Source organism: Cucurbita moschata, unplaced genomic scaffold (assembly GCF_002738365.1).
Source record: "Cucurbita moschata cultivar Rifu unplaced genomic scaffold, Cmos_1.0 Cmo_Scf00013, whole genome shotgun sequence".
In the NCBI taxonomy this organism is placed as follows: Eukaryota; Viridiplantae; Streptophyta; class Magnoliopsida; order Cucurbitales; family Cucurbitaceae; genus Cucurbita; species Cucurbita moschata.
Window position 1 is genome coordinate 2,183,801 of NW_019268529.1, and position 27,212 is coordinate 2,211,012.

The 27,212-nt window shown below is 34.6% G+C and overlaps 3 protein-coding genes across 4 annotated transcripts; all 3 read left to right on the forward strand.

Moving 5' to 3' along the window:
• Positions 1-7,579: 7,579 nt before the first annotated feature.
• On the forward strand, positions 7,580-8,378 carry LOC111451454. Its single transcript, XM_023091887.1, has one exon. The coding sequence runs from the start codon at positions 7,680-7,682 to the stop codon at positions 8,139-8,141; it is 462 nt and encodes a 153-aa protein (XP_022947655.1). The 5' UTR covers positions 7,580-7,679; the 3' UTR covers positions 8,142-8,378.
• A 4,837-nt stretch (positions 8,379-13,215) lies between these two features.
• On the forward strand, positions 13,216-16,022 carry LOC111451384 (patatin-like protein 2). The gene is made up of 6 exons (XM_023091782.1): positions 13,216-13,333; positions 13,473-13,654; positions 13,738-13,924; positions 14,939-15,100; positions 15,166-15,462; positions 15,701-16,022. Exons 1-6 carry the CDS (start codon positions 13,220-13,222, stop codon positions 15,923-15,925), a joined length of 1,167 nt encoding a protein of 388 aa, XP_022947550.1. The 5' UTR covers positions 13,216-13,219; the 3' UTR covers positions 15,926-16,022.
• Positions 16,023-16,371: 349 nt separating this feature from the next.
• LOC111451383 (zeaxanthin epoxidase, chloroplastic) lies at positions 16,372-25,890 on the forward strand. 2 transcript variants are annotated; one of them, XM_023091781.1, is made up of 17 exons: positions 16,372-16,394; positions 20,882-21,470; positions 22,078-22,240; positions 22,334-22,408; positions 22,480-22,580; positions 22,669-22,784; positions 23,180-23,391; positions 23,611-23,702; positions 23,795-23,909; positions 24,011-24,114; positions 24,317-24,362; positions 24,469-24,533; positions 24,617-24,703; positions 24,785-24,839; positions 25,276-25,364; positions 25,462-25,549; positions 25,687-25,890. In XM_023091781.1, the coding sequence occupies exons 2-17, from the start codon at positions 20,953-20,955 to the stop codon at positions 25,756-25,758; spliced, it is 1,998 nt and encodes a 665-aa protein (XP_022947549.1). In that variant the 5' UTR covers positions 16,372-16,394; positions 20,882-20,952; the 3' UTR covers positions 25,759-25,890. The 2 variants fall into 2 exon arrangements, with proteins under 2 accessions (XP_022947549.1, XP_022947548.1); XM_023091780.1 differs by lacking the exon at positions 16,372-16,394 and having other exon boundaries at positions 20,699-21,470.
• Positions 25,891-27,212: the final 1,322 nt, after the last annotated feature.

Below are 27,212 nucleotides of genomic sequence, written 5' to 3' on the forward strand. Positions count from 1 at the left end.
ATATAATATATATGGTAAACTATAATTTATTACTAAATATCCTTAACACCCCACCGCAAGCTAAGCGTCGGATTTGAACGAACGTGAAGCTTGGATCTGAAAAATTCAAAGAGGTTGAGAAACACTTTTCGTGAAGATGTCAACAATCTAGTTTAGAGGAGGCGTAGAAAAGCACTTTCTTGGCCATCGAAAATTGTAGAGGGATCGCCGCTCAGCGGCGATGCTGCCTTGGCTTTGGCGAGAATATGTCTAACCCATGAAGAGGGATTGTTGCTTAGCGACAATGCTACCTTGGCTCTGGTGAGAATATGTCTAACCCCAAGAAGTAGAAGGGGAAGCCTAGAGCAAGGGACAAAGACAATGTTGAAGCCGGAAGACTCGCCACATTGGGCGAAGGAGCCAATTTTGGCGAGAAGGGCGGCGGCAACTTGGTTGGCAAAGAGGCCAGTGCGGCGCGCAGATTCCAAAGGTAAATCTCTGCAGAAGATTGATAGGTTTAGGTTAGGGTTTATGTGAAGGATGAAGGGAATATTGGGAAGAAAATGAAAGAGACTATATTGGTGGAGGGAAAATCGATTGTGTTGGAAAAGGTGAGGTTGTATGTACAAAGTATGGCGAAGAATGATTTTGAGGTCAAAAGGGTGGAGCCGAAGAGTAATCAATCGGCTCTGCATGTGGCAACTATGACAACTGCCCATGCGGCGTCAAAGCCAGTAGTGGTGGTGGAGAAGAACAGTAGAAGATTTCAAAAGTCATTGAAAAGAAAGGATCCGGATTGCTAAACCAAAATGGCTCTGATACCATAAGAATGTTTGATTAATCCACCACACCTAAATGATGTGAAAGTTATCTTATTTATAATCAAATAAATTACAAGGATATGGAAAGAGTAATAATGAGAAATAACAATAAATGGAAAGATACCTATGGTAATAAGGCAAATATTAGATATTTACTTTATAATAAAATATCAAATATAATATATATGATAAACTATAATTTATTACTAAATATCCTTAACACAAAGGTAGACATTATATTTAAGGAAAAGTACTATAAATATGAGACTCACTTCCGATATAAAGGTACATAACCTGACTTATTTCCATCTCCTTATTACTCCAACCACGTCATTGGCTTAAGTATCGAAATATGTTAAGCACAACATCATACTAATACTCAAATTATCGTCTAACAAGTCACCGCATGTCATTGCTATCCTTCAATTATTTCAAAAGATTCCCTTGACTTTCTTCTAGTAACACCTTTTGACCCAACCTCTCCAATTTGGGTCGAGGAGTTGTGCATCTTTCACTATCACCTCTTTCTACCAAGTTTAGTTCTTTATTCAATTAATCTCTTCCTTTTAATAAAAAAAAATGATAGCCTGAAGTGAAGGGCCATGTCCTTTTGCTTCTTCCAATATAGAAATATAGTCTCAATGGATATATAAGTATATTAGTGTGTGTGGATAGGATAACAAAATATGAGCAATTATTAGATCCAAAAGAGAGAAAAAAGAGTACATATTGATACCCTTATCTTTTGATGGTGGTGCTTCTAATGATATTTGGCTTTAAGCCTGGGAGATTGCTTCAATTATTAGCCTCAATCACCAAATCCCATCAAACTTTTTTTTTTTTTTTAATTAGATACACGCAAACTCAAAAGTTACTTCGAAGTTAAGCATACCGACTCTAAATTTAAAAAAAAATGAATTTTATTGATGTAGATAATCATATCAATTATGTATAGCTTTTTAAAAAACATATCGTACCTTGTATTGTACCATTTTTTTAACTTTTTCTTGTTAAGTCAATTTATTCATGTGCTTCCTTGTCTAAAAAGGCTACAAGGAGCTCATGGGTAGATTCATGCATTTTTCGATTGCTGTTTCAATCCCTTTGTACCTTGATCCATTCTTACGTTCATCTCCTTAGATGCCACAATCAAACTACGGAAGTAAAGAAAAGAAAATGACTAGTAACCAATGCATAAATTTTTAAAAGTAAAAGAATTTATTATCGAATAAAAGCATGTATAGACAAATCCCTAGAGAAGGAAAAAAAAATCAACATTATAATATTTAAGCAAATACGACAAGCCTACAATAATATGGGAGCTGCATTCCATTTGAACCGTCGATATATTAATTAATTTGATAATCCCGATGTATTAGTTACAAATTGTATTATAAGTATATTGGAAGGACAATAATTGAGCTTAAAAGTGTGGAAAGAGAATAGGGGATTTTATATTGGCCAATTATAAGAGCATATGGGGTTTGAGACCTAATAAAGAACAAGGACATGGGATTAATTTAGAAGAGGTTTGTGTGTGTTGTTGTTGTTACCAAGTGCACATGTTGGACACACAACACAAATGAAACATAGACAAGTGGATATCTCTCGTAGGCTTCGCATCCACCAACACTGTTCTGACAACATCTTACTTGGTCGGATTTCTGGCCTCCTGGATCTCTTTGTTGTTAGTTTTTCATTCACACTTTGACAAACAACCTAATTACAAGTGTGCAAACGTTGTCTAATAATTTAAACATGTTACACCCTGCATTTTCAATTTTGGTATTTGAATGATTGCTTACATCTAATTTGAATAAATTAGATTGAAATGGATTTAGGTCAGATATTTCAAATTTTTGGATTTTTTATGATAGAATTTCAATTAAATTTTAAATTCATAATTATTATTTTTTTCATGTTTTTATTTAAGTTTGTTTAGACATTAGTTAAACTTGGTAGACACCGTTCTCTTGCACGTTTTTTTGGCATGTTTCCCGACACACAATCCTCTCTCTCTAACCATGACATGCACGTCGTAGCTCACTGGAAATCCTTTGTCCAATGACATAACCACAAACTTATATAAGTGGACCAAATTTGACAAAGTGAGCGGTGATTTCACCTACCGTGATTGTTGATGACGATTTTGGCCGATGTGAGCGATGTTAACGCCCCTGCAACACGATTTCATTGCATTAATTTTGTGTCGTTGACATGAGCTTCAATTACATTGGTGTTTTCATCACTCTCAAGAAACGTGCATGAGCTTTTTTGTGGCCTCAACATCTTTTCTTCTCTTTCCCATGTGGATTTACAAATTATAAGTTTGAATGATATAAAATTAATTAATTAAACTCTTTGCCACAGTTAATTAACTAAACTCTTTAATTAATTAATTTTTATTTATTAACTATAGGTATGAACATAGAATTGCACACTCATACCATGTAAAATAAATTGTGTTCATGAATATAATTGACTACATGTAAGTCAATCATTCTCAAGTTGTTTTTATTACAATTAGATCAAAAGTTAACAAGTTGTTGAAAGAGTGGAGCTTCATGATAGACTTATTAAATAGGCTACAAAGACTATTCTTTCCTAGACAAATCAAGGGATGAGCCCATAATTCACCTAGGGTCAAGATTGAGTCGCATCTGATCATCTTTTGAAATATTTATCTCTTCAATAAACAAATTTATAAGGAGAGAATATAATTTGTGGTTTAATCATGTACAAACTCATTATATATAATATGTCTTACTTATGTATCTCCACATAATCGACTTGAATCAAATCACTTGTAATAATTACAAATTAGGTCTTATCAATGTGCTATCAAAATAAGATACTAAATCGTATCCATATAGTATAAACTATTTAAAATATTTCTTGAACATGATTCTCCTAGATGTGAATTGCATATTATTTAAGATTATACTCATTATTGATAGTACAATTTTTTATTTGTTTTCATCGATTTTTTTCTCTCAACTCAATTTAGGGCCTATCAGAGGAATTTATAAGGATTCATGCTTCGAGAAGGAGAAAAATCGAGCACCCAAAACACCCTGAACACTTAAGTAGCCATTTCATATATCCCACACAAGTTTATCCATAGGATCGACTTAGATTAGCATGAGAATGTTATAATTGAGCTAATGAAGAAATATGCATGTTTTAGCCTAAGAATCTCGAGATATGATGTTTAGATTGCAATTGGAGCCTTGTGACTTATCGTTAGGCTCTGTTATGCATGATGTGATTTTAATTTGTTTGCAAACTAATTTAGGCTATGTATGCAAGCTTACGGGTCATTCCCCGATCTTCTAAGCTTAATTGGTTAGGACGAGCCACCTTGTCTAGAATTCAATGCCAGTAAATAGCATTATGTGTTTGAATGCACATAAATAGTAAATAGTATTAAATTAGAACGTTTAAGTGGAAGTATTTCTTGATTGTATGATTATTTTACCTAAAACACAACATTTAAAAGATAAGAAAGTAATTAATATTCTTAAAAAATGACAAAGAACATCATTAATAACCTTAATTTTTATCTAATAATTGTCATGGTTCTCATTACACACAAATCACATTTTGAGAGACGTTTCTTATTAGATCGACTTATAATTCTACTTTCCATAATAAATGTGTTCTAGAATGGTGTATTTTTGGCAAGTTTCAATCATTTCCATAATAAAAAAAGAATGAGAAGCATTTAATTTTATCCATTAAAAAGACAGTAGTTCCTTTTATGGATGAAGACGTGGCTAGTTGCATGCATTGAAACGTGGCACCTTATTTGAGGAACTTCAAAGTATGATAGTATGAATGGTTATGTAAGTTTTAAGATACTAAAATACATTTGGGGGTAGAAGCTAAGGTTTACGGGAAATGACGAAACTACTCTTAATGACCCTCTCGTGTTATTATGAAATGTTCATGACTTATGAGCTTGGATTAGTGTAACACAGGCTTTAAATACATATGCGAAAACTCATATTAAATACTTTTAAAATAAAATCATAGACTTACATATTCCGTTCAAGACAAAAATAAAGATAACAAGTCTTTGTACATAAAATAAATTACATTAAAACACTTATCAACTACTAATAAAATTCAATGTGTTCTATTGCCGATCTATCTTTGATTTTCATGGTCTTTCTAGTGTTCACTGTTATTTGTGCATGAAAACTTTACCTTTACTTGAAAAATATAAGGATAGCACGTGGTTCAACACATGCATCGATATACTTCCCTGCTATGATTAATATGGACTTGTATACTACGATGTTATATTGTGGTATTATGTATACTATAATACTATACACGCTCTTTTTCCTCCGTGACATTTCGACATCTTGAGTGTATGCTAGTTGAAGGGTAGGTCCAAGGGTATGTATATAAGCTTGTTTAGGGTCCACATGCACGTACGTAAGCTGTGTGTAAAGAAGTACTACATATCAAATTCTGCTCGAACGAGAAGTAGAGACCTAGACTTGTCATGATGTTTTTAATGTTTTTATGATATGATGGTCCCACCATTGTGTGCACTTCCCAACCCCAAATGTATGATATTATGTCTTCTTAGTAAAAGGTTGAAAATTGGGTAATAAATATGAATTTAACTTCCATATATTGATTCTGATTCAATCAAACTTTCCACCAAACCGTCCCTTAAAAGGTAGGGGTAAAATGGAAATTTTGCCGCTAATGAGAAAATAATTTTTTAAAATATATTTATTAGGATTTTGTTTGTAGACAAGTTTCAATAATTTGCATAATAATAGAAAAGAATGAGAAGCATTTAATTTAATTTTATCCAAAAAAAAAAGAAGTGAATGGTTTCTTTAATGGATGAAGACGTGGCTAGTTGCATGCGGTGAAACGTGGCAGCTTGTCTGAGGACTTCAAACTCCTTGCTTTGCCCCCTTCCTCTCTCACTCCTCCACCTATCACTTTACATTTCTTCGTTTCTACGCTCTTCTTTTACTTTCTCTCTCCTCCTTTCGCTCTTTTGTCTTTTACCTAAACGATAAAAATGTTCATTTAATCGGTAAGACGAGGGTTCATTTGAACGAGAAATAGTGAAATAATTAAAGATATTTATTTTTTCTATTAGCAAAACGAGGCTAGGACGGAGATTGTAATCACTATTTTCGCCTCCATCCTACCAAATACTCGTCTCGTCTCGTACTACTCACTTTATGTCTTCACTTTCACCTCCAACATTGTTAAATTCCAGTCTCAGTCTCATATCAATTATTTTTATACTACATTGAAATATTAAAATGTGAAAGTATGTTATATTTTTACATTATTTTAAAAAAATATTATTAGATTTATTAGAGAAATTTTACTGGAAATTTGAGAGGATATGGATTAAAATAGGAATAAGGAAATATTCCAAACAAACTTTTCCAACTATAATTCAACTAATGCTTTAATTCAAAAATTGTGAAGAAAAAAAAGTCAACTCAATATAATTGGTTTAACTATGAATTTAGTCTTATATTGAAAGTTTAAATTTTATTTCAAATTAAATTTTTAAAAGTCGCTTATCATTACAAACATACTAAGTGACAATATGTTTAAGTAACGTTTTAATTATTCTTATATTATTTTAGGTCATCATTATTTTGACTTTTCATTAATATAGATGTCGATTTTTAAAGTAATTTAGAGACCTTTATGAAATGTCAAAAATAATATTATAAATTTTAAAAGAATAAAAATGTAATTTTGGAACATATTTACGAAGTTTAGTAATATTTTTTTTTAATAACTTAATCGGGTTAATATAATACCACTAATAAATATTTTTAATATATAAAAAAGGCCAAATATATTTAAAAAAAACACACTTAGGGTACTTAAAACTTTCTCTTTAAATTAAATAATTTTAGCTGTCGATTTTAATATAATGCAGTTAAAATATGGTACCAAATAAAATTGGGCTAAGATATTATATTACCATTTGTATTCTATATATTAACGTTGAATTAAAAAATAATTTATTTTATAAACTTTATACATGGTTAGGTGCAAATTTTATATTTTAATATTAAAATTTGAGTTTTTTAAAATTATATTCATTTTATTATATTTTTATTTAAAAGATATTATTAAATTTATTAGGTTTTATATATATATATATATATTAAAAAAATTTAATGAAAATCTTAAAAAACTTAAAAGATAAAAATTGAAATAAAAGATGAGAAGATTCTTCTGTACCCACGGTGTAAATATCCTTAATTTTTACTCATAGATATAAATTTAAGAAAATCGATCGAATATAAATTTCAATATAGTCTACATAAGATTTGATGGGTGTCCAAATCATTCACTCAAATTAAACTTGAGTTCTAACTACATAACTTCACCTATGTTACCCGTATTTACTATTTAAATATATACATTTACCGAAAAACCCAACTAGTTTCAACTGTTTTAACTATTTAAATAAGCACATTAGTTAATATTAACTGGTGTAAAACAGTAATTTATTATCAGTACTTTAGGGATATTTTCATATTTGAATTTAGTTTGTACTAAAATTTGGTAAATCTTAAAAAAAAAAAAAAGACTATTTGGAGAAAAATTGGTTAAAACTTATTATTTATTTTATATTTCCACGAGTCTTCCTTCCAGCCCAACACCACTAACAATACAGCCTGGCAGAATAAAACGACAAAAATCCTACGTGGCAGTCCTGTTCAATTTTCGAGGCACGCTTCTTTCCTTTATATACCCATATTCATTTCTCCGTCCTCTTCGCTCAATCACAACTCGGTCTCTTCTGACTCACTGAGTTCACCAAAGTCCGATTCCAAAAAAACAAAATCTCAACACAAAAAGAAAAAAGAAATGGGTATTTGCATTTCCTCCGATTCCCCCAATGTTTCTACGGCCAAACTCATTCTTTCGGACGGAACATTGCTGGAATATTCGTACCCGGTAAAGGTTTCGTATGTACTACATAAAGATCCGGCGAGTTTCATTTGCAACTCCGACGATATGGATTTCAACGATGTTGTAACCGCCGTTGACGACGACGACGAGCTTCAACTCGGGCAGCTTTACTTTGCGCTGCCGTTGGAGAAGCTGAACAAGCCGCTTCACGCGGAGGATATGGCTGCATTGGCTGTGAAGGCTAGCTCGGCGCTGATGAAGGCGGGCGGTGGAGGGAGTGAGAAATGTGGGTCACGGCGGGCGGTGGTGTTTTCTGAGGAGGAGCTTAGGAAGGGTCCGAGAAAGGGTGTGAAGAAGGGGACAGGGAGTGGTGGAAGTAGGAAATTCACGGCGAAATTGTGTGCAATCCCTGAATGATGGATGGACGTGTGTAGGGCTAAAATTGTAATTATGAGCTGTTTAGTTTGGTTTTTTGGGGGTTTTGGAAATTGAGATGGTGAGGTTGCTTTATGTGGATGTTTTGTTTCTTCCGCATCCCATGGTATTGCCTTAAGATTCTTTCTTCTCCACTTTTACATATTTACCCCTCATTACTAAAAAAATTAATATTTTCATGTTCCAATTATTTATGGGTATGTATTATATTTTCATTTCCATACGTGTTCCAACGACAACGGGGCCAATCAATCATTTCGATAATCTCACCTTATTAGAAAAGAATACGAACGTGAATATTTTAAATTTGAAAAAGTTCATAATCTCATTAACCTATCGATCAAACCAAAAACTTGTCATATAACTAATACCTTTAATTTGAATTGAATGCTATCACCTTTTTTCAAGCACCTTAGATAACCTGTTAACAAATTTTCATTTGAAAGAAGTGGTACAAAAGCGTGAAACTTCAAGTCAACTCATGAACTGGACAATAGAGATAAAGTGAACACGGCGTCTATTTTCACGCAAAGATTGCACAAAGATCGAAATAGGAGACAAAAGTGGTGACATATTTTGTTGTTGAATTAGCAAGATGAATGAGATAAATATGACGAGTTACAGCTTATGTCATTCAGAGATGATTCATAGTGGAAAAGGATGTAATATCAATTTACTACTTATATCACCTTATGAGGAGCTTTTTGAAAAGCTTTATGATTCAACTTTCAAGCCTCAAACAACGCAGTATAGTACAAAGCACGCTCAAGTCGGACTAGCAAGCAAAATAGAGACCAATAATCTCGAGCTAAGTCGTAGATTTTTAACTAATAGTAGCATATTTTATGAAATATTTTAAATGGATGTTTTTTTTTACACGCATTAATCACGTGATGCATGTAATGACACCTTATTTCGCAAAGAAAAAACTAGATTGAAGAATCACTTACACATTTAGACGTTTAATATCTTTAGCTAGCCATATAATAAACGGTAGAATACTATGTATGAAATTAGTTTTTGTAATAAAGAATATTCAAATATAAACAGATAATTATTTTCAAAATTTTAATGAATTTATTAGTTAATAAATCTAGGTTTATTCTAATCCAAACACAATTTTAAACACCCAACGTCAAACAACATTTAAATATGTCGATTTTAATTGTAGCAATATTTTATTTAGTTGGAAAGCTTGAAGAAATATTTAATATAATTAAAATTGAAATGTCGGATTATGTCGGTTCATAATTTAATTTATAAAAAAAAGAATAAATAAATTAAATTAAATGGAAAATCAGTGGTTGCGGATGCCAGTATAGATCTCGAGGAGATTCTAATATACCAATTATCAAATTTTCAAATCAAACTATTGGATTATTTTTTATTTATTTATTATTTTTTTGTTATGTTTTATTCATATTTGTTTTTTAAAAGTAAAAATTATAAACTTGAAACACTGCGTGAGTTCTCACAATCCATCCTTTTTTAGAGTTTAGCGTTCTCACTAGCATTCGTTCTTTTCTACCATCGATGTGAGACCCCACCAAATCTACTCCCCATTGAAGTACCAATGGGGGTTCTCACAATCCACCCCTTTTGGGTCAGCGTCCTCGCTCACACTCGTTCCTTTCTCCAATCGATGTGGGACCCCCACCAAATCTACTCCCTTCACGATCCAGCATTCTTACTGGTACACCGCCTTGTGTCTAACCCTTTCGGAGAAGAGCCTCCTCACTGGCACATAGTCCGGTGTTTAGCTCTAATATCATTTGTAATGGCTCAAGCTCACCACTAACAGATATTGTCCTCTTTGAGTTTTCCCTTTCAGGCTTTCCCTCAAACCTTTAAAACCCATCTGCTAGCTAGGGAAAGGTTTTCACACCCTCACAAAAGGTGTTTCGTTCTACTCTCCCAGTAAAGTGGGTTCTCAAAATAACTTTTTGGATCTAAAATTTAATTGAAAATATATTTGAGAGAGAGAATTATATTAAAAGAAAAAAAAAAGTAAATTGGGCCTACTATGAAGGAAAGAAGAGACTAGTCTATGGTGGAATATAATAGGTAGGGTTGGAGAGTTAAATGAAAATGCCAAAGTTGATAGTGACATTTGACATTGTATTATATATATTATGTATTGATGGGGTCTCCACAGTCTATTCTTATTGGACTCATGCAAACCTTATCATTCCCACATAAACTCTACCAATTATTTCATTTTAATTGCTTCATTTTTATTATTAAGTTTCATTGCTATAGTCTTTTAAAGCACCAAAAGTAAAAAGTAAAGTACTTTTTGCTAATAAAAAGTGTCTAAAAAGTTTTTCCATTTTTATTGCCTAGAACACGTTTTTATTTTAAACACATTTTTTGTGCTTGCATTATTTGTAAAAGAAATTTGTTGTAACAACCGTAAAAGTGTTTAATCACCCGCCATAGCCATACGTAAAGAATACTATGTATTCAAATCTGTTTAAGAATGAAATTTGAATATAAGACTATAGACATGGTTACTCGAGATTTCAAATGTAATTTTACTATGATTACACTTTTACGAATGCTTAAATTCATGAATTTTTTTGTTTATTTCATAAATGGATATGTATTTGGAAAAGCGTTCCGATTAAACTATGGTCGTAATAATTAAATGTTGTTCTTAAATCCTATATTAATCTCGTTTATTACTCAAATTTGTGATATTTTGTGTTTTCAAATTTTATAATAATAAACAACAATTACATAGAGATCATAATAATTTGAAGGAAGTTTTAGATAAAGTATGGTAAAGGGTTGAAAGATGAATGATTTTGATGGTTGATTTGAAGGGGTGTGTTCCACCAGAAAAGAAAAAAGAAGAGTTGCTTTTGATTTGTTTACCAAAGGAGGAAGGTTCGTGGGTGGGTTTGAATCAATTTCATGAGTGGGTAAGCAATGAATTGCCCCCAAAAGGTCAAAAAGCTTATCATAATTTCACTTCATTCATATCATTACATCTTCACCTTTAAATTTGGTACCATTTTCTTACCATTTTCTCACCACCTTCTTCCTTTAACCTTTATTTTGCTATGGATCCAGCTGTTAAGGAAAGGACACTTTAAAAAGGTTGGTTTTCATTTCGATTCACCTAATTATTCCAATATTTCCTTGCATTTTCTGCAACGTGATTATGTTTTTACTCTTTATTTCTAAGAATGAAGACTATTTTTATAGATCAACACGAGTTATTTTATATGATTAACCTACTGAAAAAGGAAGATACATCTTATTGGTGTAGATAGTAACTTTAAATTCTTTGTAATAGTCTTTATCTTTAAGATCACTGTTATTCAGATGTGGTATCCATTCATTGTAAGATCCCATATCGATTGGGGAGGAAAACGAAACATTCTTTATAAGATGTGGAAATCTCTTCCTAAATGATGCGTTTTAAAAACTTTGAGGCGAATCCCGAAAGAAAAAGCCCAAAGAGGACAATATCTGCGGGTGGTGGGATTGGGTGGTTACAAATGGTATTAGAGTCAGGTACCAGGTGATGTGGTAGTGAGGAGGCTGAGCCTCGAAGGGAGTAGACATGAAGCGACGTGTCAGCAAGGATGATGGGCCTCAAAGGAGATGGATTTGGTAGGAGATCCCACATCGATTGGAGAAAGGAACGAGTACCAACTATGACGCTGGCCCCAAAGGGAATAGATTGTGAGATCCCACATCGGTTGGTTGGAGGAGAACAAAACACTCTTTATAAAGTGTGGAAACCTCTCCATAGATGACGTGTTTAAAAACCTTTAGGAGAAGTCATACCTTTTTTTACTCGAATGTTACAAATTTAAACTTAGGTTGAGATTCCTTAATAATGTTATAATGTATTTAATTTCAAAAAGTATATAAGCTGAATATTTAAACTTAGGTTCTTTTTTTATATGTTTTATTAAATTTAACCATCATATCCTAATGTTCATCGTTACAAAATTATATATATTTAAATTAAAAGCCATGAATCTATTTTTAATAGAAAAAGAATCCAATTAGGCATTAATTAATTTGAGAGTGGTAGTGATTGACATGTGAAATCATTTATTTACATTGTACTAAAATATTAATGGATTGTTATGATAGTAACCCCCAAACAATTTAGATATTGATTGACTATGTCATGATATTAATAATTTGTAATTAAAATAATCTCTAATTAATTTACATATTCACCGATTATAATCATGATGGTCACCTAATCTTCATTTCCGGGTCATTTATTAATCTTCACCTATCATTTCTATAGTTCCCTTTCATGTTACACATTGCTAAACTTCAAATAATATCTAATAAATCCTTGAATTCGATGGGATTCCACATTGAAGATGAGAACGAAACATTCTTTATAAGCGTGTGAAAATCTCTCTCTAATAGACGCATTTTAAAAACCCTTAAGGAAAGGGTGAAAGGGAAAGCTCAAAAAGTACAATATCTGCTATCGGTGAACTTGAGTTGTTACAATGGTATAAGAGCCATACACCGGGTAATGTGCCAATGAAGAGGCTGAGCCTCGAAGGAGGTGGACACAAGGCAGTATGCCAGCAAAGACACTAGGACTCGAATGGTGGGTGAATTGGGGAGTCCCACATTGATTGAAGAAGTGAACGAGTGCCAGACCCGAAGCTTAGGCTCGAAACCGTGCAACCCACCTCCCTCGGCCCAGATTCGAAACGCCAGCCCAGCCACCTTCAGCCCACCTGAACATTGAGATTTAGTTATTTCTATTTGAATTTATAATTCAATTAGCATTAACAACATCAATCAGAAATTTAAAACGTAATGGACATCTCTACAAAATAAAAACTATTAAAACTTATTGTTTAACACAAAAACCATTAATAATGATTTCTTAAAACGGACAAAATTCCACGTGCCCACCATAGTTGACTTGCCTTCCAATAAAATTGTATCTATGAACAGAAACATAAAAAAAACATGCACATGCATGGTTGACCAGACATCGAGGGTTCTTCATTTATAACCACCCCTTTGGAGATACCCTTCTTTCTACCCAAACCAAGAAAATAACCATGGCAGCTGATCTTCCAAAATCGAAGATGACAACTATTTTGAGTATCGATGGAGGTGGCATCAGAGGCATCATTCCTTCAACTATTCTAGCTTTTCTCGAGTCCAAGCTTCAGGTAATACTCTTTATAAAGGTGTAGAAACTTCTCTTTAGATGGAAAGTCCGAATGAGAAAACTCAAAGAGGATAATATCTTTTAGTGGTGGGCTTGAATAATTTCTATATTGATATAAGAAATGATTGTTTTTTGGTTAGGAATTGGATGGCCCGGATGCAAGAATAGCGAATTACTTCGATTTAATTGCTGGAACAAGTACAGGTGGTTTAATTACTATCATGCTTACAGCTCCGAACAAAGACAAGAAGCCTTTATATGCAGCCAAAGATCTAACCAACTTCTTTTTGGAACGTTCTCCAAAAATTTTCCCCCAAAAAAAGTTCGTACGTCCATACATCTTTGCTTGAATGACTTTGTAATTTTTAGATATAATGACTAAATGAGTGTTTTGTTGTGTGTCAGCCATTTATTCAGCTCAGTCACCAATTTATTTAGTAAAGCTTTGGGGCCAAAGTACGATGGAAAATACTTGAGGACATTGCTGAATGACCAACTTGGGGACACAACTCTTAAGGAAACGTTGACAAATGTTGTTATTCCTGCGTTTGACATCAATCATCTTCACCCTGTGATCTTCTCCAATGTTAAGGTATGAGAAGTTCGTTGGTTTTGATTCTCGATTGAAATATACCGAAACACAATGAAATACTTGTGTTTTGTTCTAAAAATACTTTTTAATCATAATGTTTTTTTACTAACAATTCTTCTCCTAAAATGTTCTACGATTAGGAATTTCTCAATATATGACTATCATTATAACATCTCTCGTCCACCCTTAGCAAATATTGTTCTTTTTGGGCTTTCCATTTAGAAATCCTCTCAAAGTTTTTAAAACGCGTCTACTAAGAATTTCTCAATATATATGACTATCATTGTAAGAGCCCAAGCTCACCACTGGTAGATATTGTCATTTTTGGATTTTCCCTTTCCTCTCAAAGTTTTTAAAACGCGTCTACTAGGGAGAGATTTCCACACTCTTAAAAGGGTATTTCGTTCTCCTCCTCAATTAATGTGAGATCTCATAATCCACCCCCTTTGGGGCCCAGCATCCTCGTTAGCACTTGTTCCCTTCTTCAATTGATGTGGGATACCCCAATCCACCCCGTCTGCTAGAAAGAGGTTTTCACACCCTTATAAAAGGTGTTTCGTTTTCCTCCCCATCTGATGTGGGATCTCACAATCCACCCCCTTTGGGGCCCAACGTACTCGTTGGCACTTGTTCCCTTATCCAATCGATGTGGGACCCCCCTAATCCACTCTTTTTGGGGCCCAACGTCCTTGTTGGCACACCGCCTCATGTCCACCCCCTTCAAGATTCAACCTCCTCGCTGGCACATCGTTTGGTGTTTGACTCTGATACCATTTATAACAGCTCAAGCCCACGACTAACAAACGTTGTTCTCTTTAGGCTTTCCTTTCAAGCTTCCCCTCAAAAATTTTAAAACTCGTCTATTAGGAAGAGATTTCCACACTCTTATAAAAAAAATTTCGTTCTCCTCCTCAACCAAGGTAGAATCTCACAATCACATTCCATGATTCCAACCTAATGCTTAATATTCAAATTTATTTAGTTGAAACTTTATGATTAAATTGGAACATGCAGGCAAGGTGGGATGAATTGAAGAATCCAAAGTTGGCAGATGTGTGCATCAGTACATCTGCAGCACCAACTTACTTGCCAGCATATGAATTTCAAACAACCAACTCCATGGGAAATACTCACGTTTTCAATATGGTTGATGGTGGAGTTGCAGCAAACAACCCAGTAAGTATTTTCTGATTAAACTCTTACACCTCATTCACATTTCCTCACAAAATTTGATTGTATAGACCCTGGCTGCCATAACCCAAGTATCCAAAGGGACAAACATTTGTGAACCCTTCAAGACCAAGCCCATGGAAACAGAAAGGATGCTAGTCCTTTCTTTAGGCACTGGAGCAGCTAAGAATGAAGGAAAGTACAGTGCTACCAAAGCTGCAAAATGGGGCATGTTTAATTGGGTTTATGACAATGGGGCCACTCCAATAGTTGATATCTTCAGCGATGCAAGTTCCGATATGGTCGACTTTCATGTTGGTTCTTTCTTTCAATCTTTCCGTTGCCACAAAAACTATCTTCGCATTCAGGTACCCCTTCCACACTATGGCCGACTAACTTTAAGAGAATTGTCAGTAGACTTAGTAGAATAAGTTACTAACTTAGGTAGCAATTATAGGAGAATTGGTAATAGTTGCTAGTGAGTGCTTTCCAAGCTATAAATACTCCTGAGATGTTCAACAAAGAAAATTGCTTAAATTTTTTTTTTTTTTTTTTTTGTCCCTTTTACTTATTTCGACGTAATTCGGATTGATTTGGGTCGGACAGGAAACGGATTTGAGTGGGGAAGTAGCATTAGTTGATATTGCAACAGAGCAAAACTTGAAGAAGCTGACAGAGGTGGGGAAGGAGCTGTTAAAGAAAGCGGTGTCGAGGGTAAACTTAGAAACTGGAGAATACGAGGCTGTTGATGGAGAAGGTACAAATGAAGAAGCCCTCACTCAATTTGCCAAAAGGCTTTCTCAACAGAGAAAGCTTCCACTCAGCCCTTGAATCACTCGGTTCTCTTTCTATTTTTAAACTTATATCATATTGGTTACTTTAAACTTACGTTGGTATGTCATTTTTTTACTTAATCTAAAATATATTATCATGCCTTTACCTAACACATGTTTGGAGTATTTTAAGAAAAATTCAGGAAGTGATCTCATTATTGGGGTCCGTGAATGCAAACATGTACAATCATCATTTAGAGACCTATCATTTAAAATCATAGTCTTTTAGGTGGCCTCCGGTCTGAACAAATTTGATGTGTAATACTTCTCTACGACCTACACGTGCAAGCATAGGCCCACCAGGCGGGCTCACACACCTCCTGGGCCTGCATGGTTGAGCTAATTGACTGTAGCTGAATGTTAAGAGGTAGAGTGACCGTCATGTATCATATGCCAAACATGATAGTTGTTGTCGTCATTATCATCATCATCATAGTGTACTTGTCATAGTTATCATCATCATCATCATAGTGTACTCGTCATCGTTATCATCATCATCATAGTGTACACGTTCATACTCATCATAAAAATAAGTATTCTGATGTAAATGAACATACAATATACATAAGGTCCCTATACTTTTTGTCTTAAACTTTCATGCGACACAACCCCACATATTCTTCACATATTACCTTAGGTAACATGCATGCATAAGCTTTCATACATTCTGGTTGTGTATCAGAAAACTCTTCATTATCATTCATGCCATATCATAATGCAACATGACATTTCATACATGCATATCATCGTAACATGAGGTATCATCATACATCTCATGTCATCATAGCATACTACATCATCATAACATATCATAGCATCAAAGTATACATCACATCATCATCATAACGTATCATAGCATCAAAGTATATCACATCATCATAGCATTATAGCATATCACATTATCATAACATATTATATCATAACAACACATCATTTCAACATAGATGACACGTGCATGGGCCATTAGGCACGTGCCAATCATACATAAAGCAAGTCTTTTGGCCAAGTCGATAGTAGAGCCACTTACATGGATTGATACGAACCAAGAGACATCAATCATACAATATATTTCAATGAAGAGGTAAAGCAAATTATGTTTAAATTATTAAAAGATATTTTAATTCATGTCACATCAAAGAAGAATGAAACTTGATTGTTATAAATTTGGAGTGGATTACGGTTTAGAGTAATTGTATTTCATTAATGTATTTTAAGACTTTTTTTATTTACTTCAAAGTTACATTTACATGGTGGCTAATTATAGTCATAAAGTATGAATGGTACAAACGGTTGAAAAGTCACGTAAGGTCAAGAGTTTCATTTTTAGACTATATAAAGTCATGTATATTGTATTGGTAAGTAGACTTGAAAAATATATTAAAAGAAGCATTTGTGTGCTTTCCTTTAGCGAATGACTAAGTTTCTTTGCAATTCTACCTAGTTTAGGTTGCATGTAGAATCATTCAAGCTCGACATGATTAATCTTACTTGTGGAGTGATTCAAATCTCAAACAAGTATTCTTGCCTTGAGAGATTTGATCAACAAGAATCATTCAAGTTAGACATGATCGATCTTGCTTGTGAAGTGATTCAAATCTCAAACAAGTATTTTTACCTTGAGATATTCGATCAACAAAGTAATCTAAATCTTACTTCTCTTGTATTGATTCCATATCATTTGGTATCCGAACTTTAAGCTCAAGATCATATATATATTTCCTTGTGTTTATCTCTTTTGATTCTTTTATATATATATATATATAGGTAGCATGTTCACGATTGAGTAATTAAAGGGACTAATGGGTTGGCTATTAAGTTGACCAAGAAATATTTATGAATTATATCGCCATATCATGCCTTTTTTTTTTTAGTTTAAAATTAAATATAATTCAATTCCTTAAAGATGTTATATCACGAACCAAAATATATTCGATTTCTTATATATACATGTTAAACTAAAAATGGTATATTAAACAAGTATTAGTTAATTTGACTATTAGATATTAACAAAAAAGATTAGAGATTAAAATTTTCATTTTTATAAGTGGTGAATCATAATAAATAATAAAAAAAAAACAGGTAGTACAATAATATTTAAAACATGTATGATCATCTCATGCTACATTATAATAAGAAGTCATTAACCGACAAGCCAATGGTACAGCGACTGCTATGATTTTCAAATATTTTATATTTTAAATAATTATTTGAAATAAAAAACTCGAAGAACGCAAACAAAACTGCCCAAACATATATACGTAATATTTTATCAAACAGTCCATTATTTTTGTAAGCTTTAGTCAATTTAGCACTTAAGTCTTTGTTTATGTTATTATTTTAGTTAAAAGTTGTGCATCGAAATCATATTTGAACGAGAGTATAGGATGACTAAAAAAGGTTTAAAAAAAACTAAAGTTACTACCTATATCAACAATTAACGACTCTAATTTTCTACGACATGCATGACATGACTGTAAAGTGTGAAACATTTAAAATAGTTCATAAATGATGTCATGGACCTGGGTCGTTTGAAAATGAAATCTTTAAAACTAAACAACGAAAATTTAAATAAAATAAAGAAAAGAATAACACAATGCCCGTGATCCTAAGAGCTACAAATAAACATAAATACAGCAACCTAACACAATTCCATGCCTTTTGTCACAATGTTGTCGTTATCTGTATAGGGGTGTCTTGCCTTCACATGAAATTTAAGAGTAACACATGGTTTGAGTATTTTAGGAAATATTCTACAAGTGGCCCCACTATGGGATTGTGAAATGCAGTCACATGCAACATGGTATAGCGTATCATTTAAAATATGATTTCATTATCTTAGGCGGCTTTTCAGTTTGGGCTAAATTGGACGTATAGTACTTCTTTATACATGACTCACATGTGTGAACGTGGACCCACTAGACAGGCTTGCACACCCCCTAGGCTTGATGGTAGGGCTAGCACTCGCTGAATGTATGTCTTGGATAAGAAACTAACTACAGTGAACTAACAACAGGATAGTTATACGCAAATAAATTTGAAAAAAGAAATAGTTTTATCTTTTAAAACATTAAATACTTATGTCGAGATATTTTTTTATCCTCAATAATTGGACGGTAAGATGGTTGATCTTTGCAGTCATTTTGTTTTAATTGATATTATCAACATAATGGATATGAGGAGCAAATTCAGGTTAATACCAAGAATAATTAGTAACTCGAGCTTAGGTCAACCAAGTAAGTGACTCCACTATCGATTTGGTTGGAAGAATTGTTTTATGTACGATGACACATGCCCAGTGACTCCAAGCTATGTCATATGTGTGATATGTTTTGATATATGATGTTATGTTATATTACGTTATATGATATACGAAATAATACTATGATATAAACAAAATGTCATGTTAGGCAATGATAAGTGATGTTATGTCATAACATGTCATGATATACTATGATATGACATGACATGTTTTGAAATCAGAAAATCTATGATGTATAACCTCCCTATGTCATGTCATGGAAGCCATGTTATGTAGGGAATAATATATAACATAACTGACTCGAGATAATAGTTGGAATGGTGGAAGCTATGTTATGTATGGAATGATGTACATAAAATCTCGAAAATTCGACTTTAAAAAAATTGAATGTTTTTAATTTCTCGTCGGGCCAAACAGAAGCAGCTCTATGTTTGGTTTTGTCTTCTCCATCAGCTCCAATCCCTCTTTAAACACCTGGGTCAATTGTGTCAATTGTTGCCTAACGAGGAGTAACAAGAGCTCATCCTTCTATTCCAATCGCCAGTCCTCGTCTTACCGAAGCTGCTGGCACCTCCTTTTGTCATTCTTGCCGCTTTTTAGAATTTGTAGGAACCGTCTGTGACTTTTTGAATCAACATAGAGACGAGTCGAGTACTACACCTTCAGGTGTAGAAAGCTTTGTTTCTATGACAACTTTCTTCCTCCTTACTTCTTTTCTTTCCGACAACTAGCACAACTAGCTGGTGTATTATTGCATCGAAGGTGAAGACATGAAATGAGCTTCTCTTTCTTCATTTTCTTGAATAGAATGAATTCAGTAAGGGTCGAATATGCACGCCATTGCAGCTCGAGGGGCCTTAGTCCATCCATTTTTTTACCTGAAAATTTTCACTTAATTAGATTACACTTTGTCAATCTGCCTACTTGATAACTAACACACATTGAATATATGTTTATAAAGAAGGTTTTATAGAAATGAAGCCTCAAACTCGTTTATTACTCGTGAGAGATTCTCCTCTAAGTTGGATCGAAAATAATATTCCTTCACTATGTAGGTTCTTCTAATTTTTATTTCTTTATAATATAATAATTCAAACTAAAAAGAGTCTAGAGATAGAGTCTAATCTTAGAACTGGATGCAATACATCAACTAAATTAACACTAGTTTGGATGGACAGATTATTCAATGAATTCATAATAAAATTTGGATGTGAATTCAATAAGAACATGGTCGAAAAATTTGAGGTTCTTCTGTTTATAGCAAGAGAAAAGCACTTCCTTACCTAAATTGCCTAAAAAAGTTGAATTTTTTGAACTTCTCCCCGCCCCAGAAGTGGAAACATCCATTTCATGATATTCGTCTTCAAATTCGAACTCTACCACCAGAAAAAAAAAAAAGCAAACAAAAATTAACATTTATTAGTGGAGGGTACTCATTTTGAGGTGTGGATAGCGATCACTTTCGGTAGCAAACAATCAAGATAATAGTGGTGTGCTAGACATGAACCACTAAACAAGATCTTTCTTCTTCGGTACATGGCCATCAAAATACGCACAAAATGCACTTCAATCGTCCATCTATTACGTGGCCATGAAATTTCCACCACCACTCCCAAGAATTTCAGTGCTACAAGTCTCCTAAACCGACCCAATTCATCATTCAAAACACCCATCTCCATTTCTTCCTAGTTTAGTATCATCATCATCTTCTCTTCCTTTTACCTCTGCAAATTCTTCAATAGTTGTGGCTTCTTCACTGATTCACCATGGTCACGACCAGATTTCACAACCCTTTTAATCTTTCATCCTCTGGCTTATCAAGAACCTGTTTCCCAGTTCCAGTATTTCGGGATTCCCTAGTTAAGATTTCGCCTAGTCAGAGGAGCGTATGTAATTTTGGGGGTAAAACAGCATGTGGGCAGAGGAAGAAAGTATCCCAAGTGAAAGCCGCCGTCGCAGATGCACCACCGGCGGAAGGGACGACCGGGGAAATCAACCGGAGCTTGCCGACGAAGAAGGCTCGGATACTAGTAGCCGGTGGTGGAATTGGAGGTCTGGTTTTTGCTTTGGCGGCGAAAAAGAAAGGGTTTGAAGTAGTGGTTTTCGAGAGGGATATAAGTGCCATTAGAGGAGAGGGGCAGTACAGGGGGCCGATTCAGATACAGAGTAATGCTTTGGCTGCTTTGGAAGCCATTGATTTGGAGGTTGCTGAAGAAGTTATGAGAGTTGGCTGTATTACTGGAGATAGAATCAATGGACTCGTTGATGGGGTTTCTGGAAATTGGTATGAAGTCCTTTGTTTTGATTGATTATTCGTGAATCTATTTAGAATCTGATACTCTCTAGAACGAACTTTCATGGATTAAAATTGGACTTACTTTTCAAAACTATGATTTAGCTGACACTATCATGTTAACATCTGAGACATTTGACCCAAAAAAGATGAATGATATATTGCAGTGTAAGATTTGTTGTCTGCTAGAAGTTATTGGTTAATTTGTCTTTAGATTAGGTGGATAAAAGTCCTTATTAAGCTCACCCGAAAGTTTGCCTTTAAAGCTTTTATTTACGTTATCGTCGTGTAGAAAGATATAAAAAAGTTTTACGAAAGAAGTTGAGATTGTTTCGTAGTTTTTAACTTTTGTTAGGCAGTATCACTATGCGTGAGGTTCATTGATATTTCACGTAGAAGTAAGAAGACTGTTCGTTAAGATAAATTTGGAATATGAACCTACGAACGAATGGGAATGAAACGGATTTGTCGTCCAACAAATGGAACTTATCACAAGATTTCCCTTTTTTACTCGGTTTGCTGAGTTTCTTGCTATATATTCTTTGAGATGCCAATTTTCAGATCTCTGTTACATGAAGAATATGTAACTCTTTGCCAGGTACGTCAAGTTTGACACGTTCACTCCTGCAGCAGAACGAGGACTTCCTGTCACAAGGGTTATCAGTCGGATGGCGTTGCAACAAATTCTTGCTCGTGCTGTGGGTGATGATGTTATTATAAATGATAGTAATGTTGTTGACTTTGAGGATAGTGGAGATAAGGTAATATCCCATCGCAGTCCGTTTCTTGTGCTTGCAAAAAACCGAGCTTATAGCTTCATGATAAAGATTATGTTCTGCATTATGTGCCTTCAGGTGAAAGTGATTCTTGAAAATGGACAGCAACATGAGGGTGATCTCCTGGTTGGAGCTGATGGTATATGGTCAAAGGTACTACCAATATATATTACTAGTTCTTCATGTTCTTAGTGATATTCATGTTGTATGATTTATGATATCAGGTCAGAAAGGGCCTATTTGGACACTCAGAAGCAGTATATTCTGAGTACACTTGCTATACGGGTATCGCCGACTTCATACCAGCTGATATTGAGACTGTTGGGTAAGATTAAACTCTTTATTGCAATGTATGTAGACAAAAGTTTTTGGTATTATGTTCTAAGACCTGTCTTTTGATTCGTATTCTGAAGGTACCGAGTGTTTTTGGGACACAAACAATACTTTGTTTCCTCCGACGTCGGTGGAGGAAAGATGCAGTGGTATGCATTTCATAAGGAACCACCTGGTGGCACTGATGCCCCGAACGGTACGTCTATGGTAACTTTTGTAATTGATTGAAATCATGCCTCCTCTACTAGAGAGGAATAAATCTGTTCTGCCCGACACTAACGACAATCGGCAAGCTACAGTTCATAGAACTCTCTTGCACTTGGAATGTCTAATTCTTGAATGAATTACGCGACTCTTCGTACCATCTTCTTTTTGTCTTCTAACAATAAAGCGCCGCCACTCGTTCTAGCTAACTCATGCTCAATGCATGATCCCAGGCACGTGCGGTTTACATGAGTTCTTGCCACTCTGCTAACTAACTTATGATGGGAACAATACAAGATGCTAATGACAACTCTACTATGATGTAGAATGTTAGGAGTTTCCGAGGGTCGTACTTTCTTGAATAACATTTGATCGGCTTCCTGGCAGGCAAAAAAGAAAGACTGCTCAAAATATTTGAAGGTTGGTGTGACAATGTTATAGATCTGATACTTGCGACTGATGAAGATTCCATTCTTCGACGTGATATATACGATCGCACACCCATTTTCACATGGGGAAAGGGTCGCATAACTTTACTTGGAGATTCAGTACATGCTATGCAGCCAAATATGGGTCAAGGGGGATGCATGGCTATTGAGGTTCTCATTTCCATCTCGAGTTTCTTGATTTATATCTTTTGATCCATACTAATTTCGCTGCTGATAAGTTCTAGCGTCTATAAATGATCCGTCGCCTCTAATTCTTCTAGGACACCGCACATTGAAGTTTCTTCCTCTGTCACTCTTCTGCTGAAGTAGGAATTTCAAATGTAATAAAACCGGGTTGTTGTTCTTACCATTTCTTTCTGGTGATTATAGGACGCTTATCAACTTGCACTTGAGCTGGATAAAGCATGGAATGAAAGCGTAGTCTCAAGATCTCCTATTGATATCGTATCTTCGTTGAAGCGGTACTGTTTCTGGCCTGTTAATATTTTTTTTTTCACTTTTTTATCCTTCTTAATTTAATTTTATTAATCGGTTTTCGAAATGATCATCCTAGTTATGAGAGTACTAGAAGAATTCGGGTTGCTGTAATTCATGGAATGGCAAGAATGGCTGCAACGATGGCTTCCACCTATAAAGCTTATTTGGGAGTCGGACTTGGCCCGCTTTCGGTAAGAAATTGATGGATAATACTAACTTCCAACCATAGATTTAACTTTTGTGTGAGGCAAGGCTGCACGGTATGACTGATGAGTTTCAATCAATCGTCTAGTTTTTGACACAGTTCCGAATACCGCATCCAGGACGTGTTGGTGGAAGGTTTTTTATCGATCTGGCAATGCCCTTGATGCTTAATTGGGTCTTAGGTGGTAATAGGCAAGTTCTTAAAAACCTCTCTTTCATCGTTCTTCTTTCGAAAGGAAGACGTATTTAGTGAAAACTTACACAGTTCAAAGCTTTCATTACACTCGAGAAGTTATTAACCTACCGTAGAGAAGGATGACACTCGAGAAGCTTTCTCCCACGAGTATGAATATGATGAGAAAAATTAACATAAGAAATCATTTTTTTTCTGCAGTTCAAAATTAGAAGGGAGGCCACCAGCTTGCAGACTCTCAGACAAAGTATGTTATCTTGCGTTAATGTTATGATCAGTCTCATTTTAATTTTTTATTTTAGTCATTGAAATTTATTTTCTTGAAATAATGTACCAATTGACAACCTATGAAGGCGAATGATGAGTTACGTAAGTGGTTTGAAGATGACGATGCCCTGCAGCGTGCTATTAACGGAGAGTAAGCTCATGGTCCCGATTGTTCGTTTAATGGTAACCTTGCATCTGATCTTTGCATTAAAATCGAACGTGTTTTCTTATTAGATGGTTTCTATTACCGCAAGGAGACGAGGCTAGTGTTTCGCAGCCCATTCGCCTAAGCAGAGATGAGAACCAGGCCTGTTTTATTGGGTATGTCTTTGTGTTCTATTCTTTCTGTTGGTATAAAAAAAATTGGTTGCATTTGCTAAGGGCATTCTCTTATGGATGCAGAAGTGTGGAGAGGGAAGTGGAGTCAGGGTTGTCAATCGCCTTACCATTGCCTCAGGTGAATTGATTATGCTTTATATGCTTGAAAAGAATTCCATGAGATCCCACGAGAGGAGAACGAAACATTCCTTATAAGGGTATGGAAACCTCTTCCTCGAGGGGAAGTTCGGAAAGGAAAGTCTAATGAGGACAATATCTGCTAGCGGTAGGTTTGGGCTGTTACAAATGGTATTAGAGCTAGACACTGGGCAGTGTGCCAGCGAGGACGTTCAGGTGGATTGTGAGATCCCACGTTGGTTGGAGAGGGGAACGAAACATTCCTTATAAAGGTGTGGAAACCTCTCCCTAGTAGTCGCGTTTTAAAGGGAAGCTCGGAATGAAAAGTCGAAAGAGGACAATATCTACTAACGGTGGGGCTTGGGCTGTTACACTGCTGGGGTTTGAAAGTTGAATCAATCTTACTAACTTATTCCCATTATCCTTCCGAATCGCAGGTTTCAGAAAAGCACGCCCGTGTCCATTACAAAGACGGGGCGTTCTTCTTGACTGATCTAGGAAGTGAGCACGGTACCTGGCTCTCTGAGTAAGTATATTTTATGAGGCATCTCTGAACTCCAAAAAAATAGAAGTCTAGAAGTCAGTCTGTGGCTGATGATATACATTTGCAAATACGACTGCAGTCACGAAGGAAGACGGAGCCGTGTACCTCAAAATTTTCCAGTACGTTTCCATCATTCGGATGTCATCGAGTTTGGTTCTGATAAGAAGGTAATACGAAAACTTTAGCACGTTTTGTGTTTAGTCCTGAAACTTGTCTGGTCTACGACGTTGCATCAGTTGGTCGAGAATGAATTCGTGGTCTCGTAACGTTGTTACGAATTGTTTATATTTTTGAATAAATGCAGGCAGTATTTCGCGTGAAGGTGATAAGATCTGCAGTTGAAAATGATAAAGAAAAAGTAGAGGCCAAGTCATGAGACAACCTGGGAAATCTCCGTCTTTGAGTTGTTGTTAATTCTAGGAATATGTACATAATTTATTGAAAGCAGTGGAGCACTCTAAATCTGCTGATTTTGAATGCAACAGATAGAAATTATATTCTCTGTAAAGATGCATGCAACTCCACAACCCACGACCCTGTATTCACTATACATGTCTCGGGCTCATTAATTTGATCTAATAACGTTGTTGAAGAACAAGACCTTTAAATTTAAATATCCAAGAATTTTAGGACAATAAAAAAAAATTTATGGTAAGAACACTTGTTTGAAATTTGAATCACTCCATCGTTCTAAGCATTATAGAATTACGCACCAATGTTATTTTAATACTTGAACATATTTTATGATTGAACTAAAAATAGTGTAACTAAATAATCACTCGTTTAGACTCAGAATCTCCTAACAAAAAAACTCAACGAATAAAAATATTACTCAACAATCAAACTATAAAAGAGATGTAGAATGATTTCATTTCCATGGCATCTTCGACAAACTTCGTCAACTGTGTATGGGCCTGTTATCTTACCCTAAAAATTATTAAACATAGGATAAGTATTTTTTAAAAAATTACTTGATAAGTGACCCTACTACGTCGGAGTAGGAAAATATGTCCACATACAACGTGTATCATGGTTGGTGTGACCAATTTTTTCTTGATTGTTCTTTGGGTTCTGCTTTCGGTTTTTAATAGAGTTGGATGCATAATATTTCTATACACACGATCTACACACATGCATATGAACTCACTTGGTGGGCTCGTTAGCACACCATCTAGGCTTGATTATGGGCTAGCACATGCTTGTGCTACCAACAGTAAATGAAAGAAACGTGAATAATATTATGGCATACGCACCTGTACATAACGCGGGAGAAGTAATCCACTCGAACATGATGTATTACGTGATGTACATCGAGACAAACTAAATCAAACAAATACCCACAACTTTTTTCCCATTTTGGAACCACTTCCATTCTTCTTCTTTTTTCCTCTTTTTTCAAACCAATACAAATTTCAATCTCGTTTGTTTCAAACTAATTTAACGTTACTCAATCATACCTTTTTCTCTTTTGACTTTTTTTTTCCCTACTTTTTTGGATTTTGTTGACTAATATAGTTTTCTTTTGGGCTGTAGTTGAGTAATGATTTTAGTTTCATTTAAACTTGGGAGGTTGATTACTTTACGATTGCGAATTGCGAAGTGTTTAGTGACTTCAATTTTCTCGAATAGCTGGTGAATTTTTTTTCTTTCATTTTTCGGATGAAATTATAGGCCACTGTAGGGACAACACTACATGTACGTAAAAAAATTTCGTGTTTGAAAACAAAAGGTGGAAATACTAAAAGCACAAAAACAAGTTATGCTTGTAAAACACACTCAACGGTCCAACCTACAAAACGTTACAAATATATAATTGAAAGACACATATCT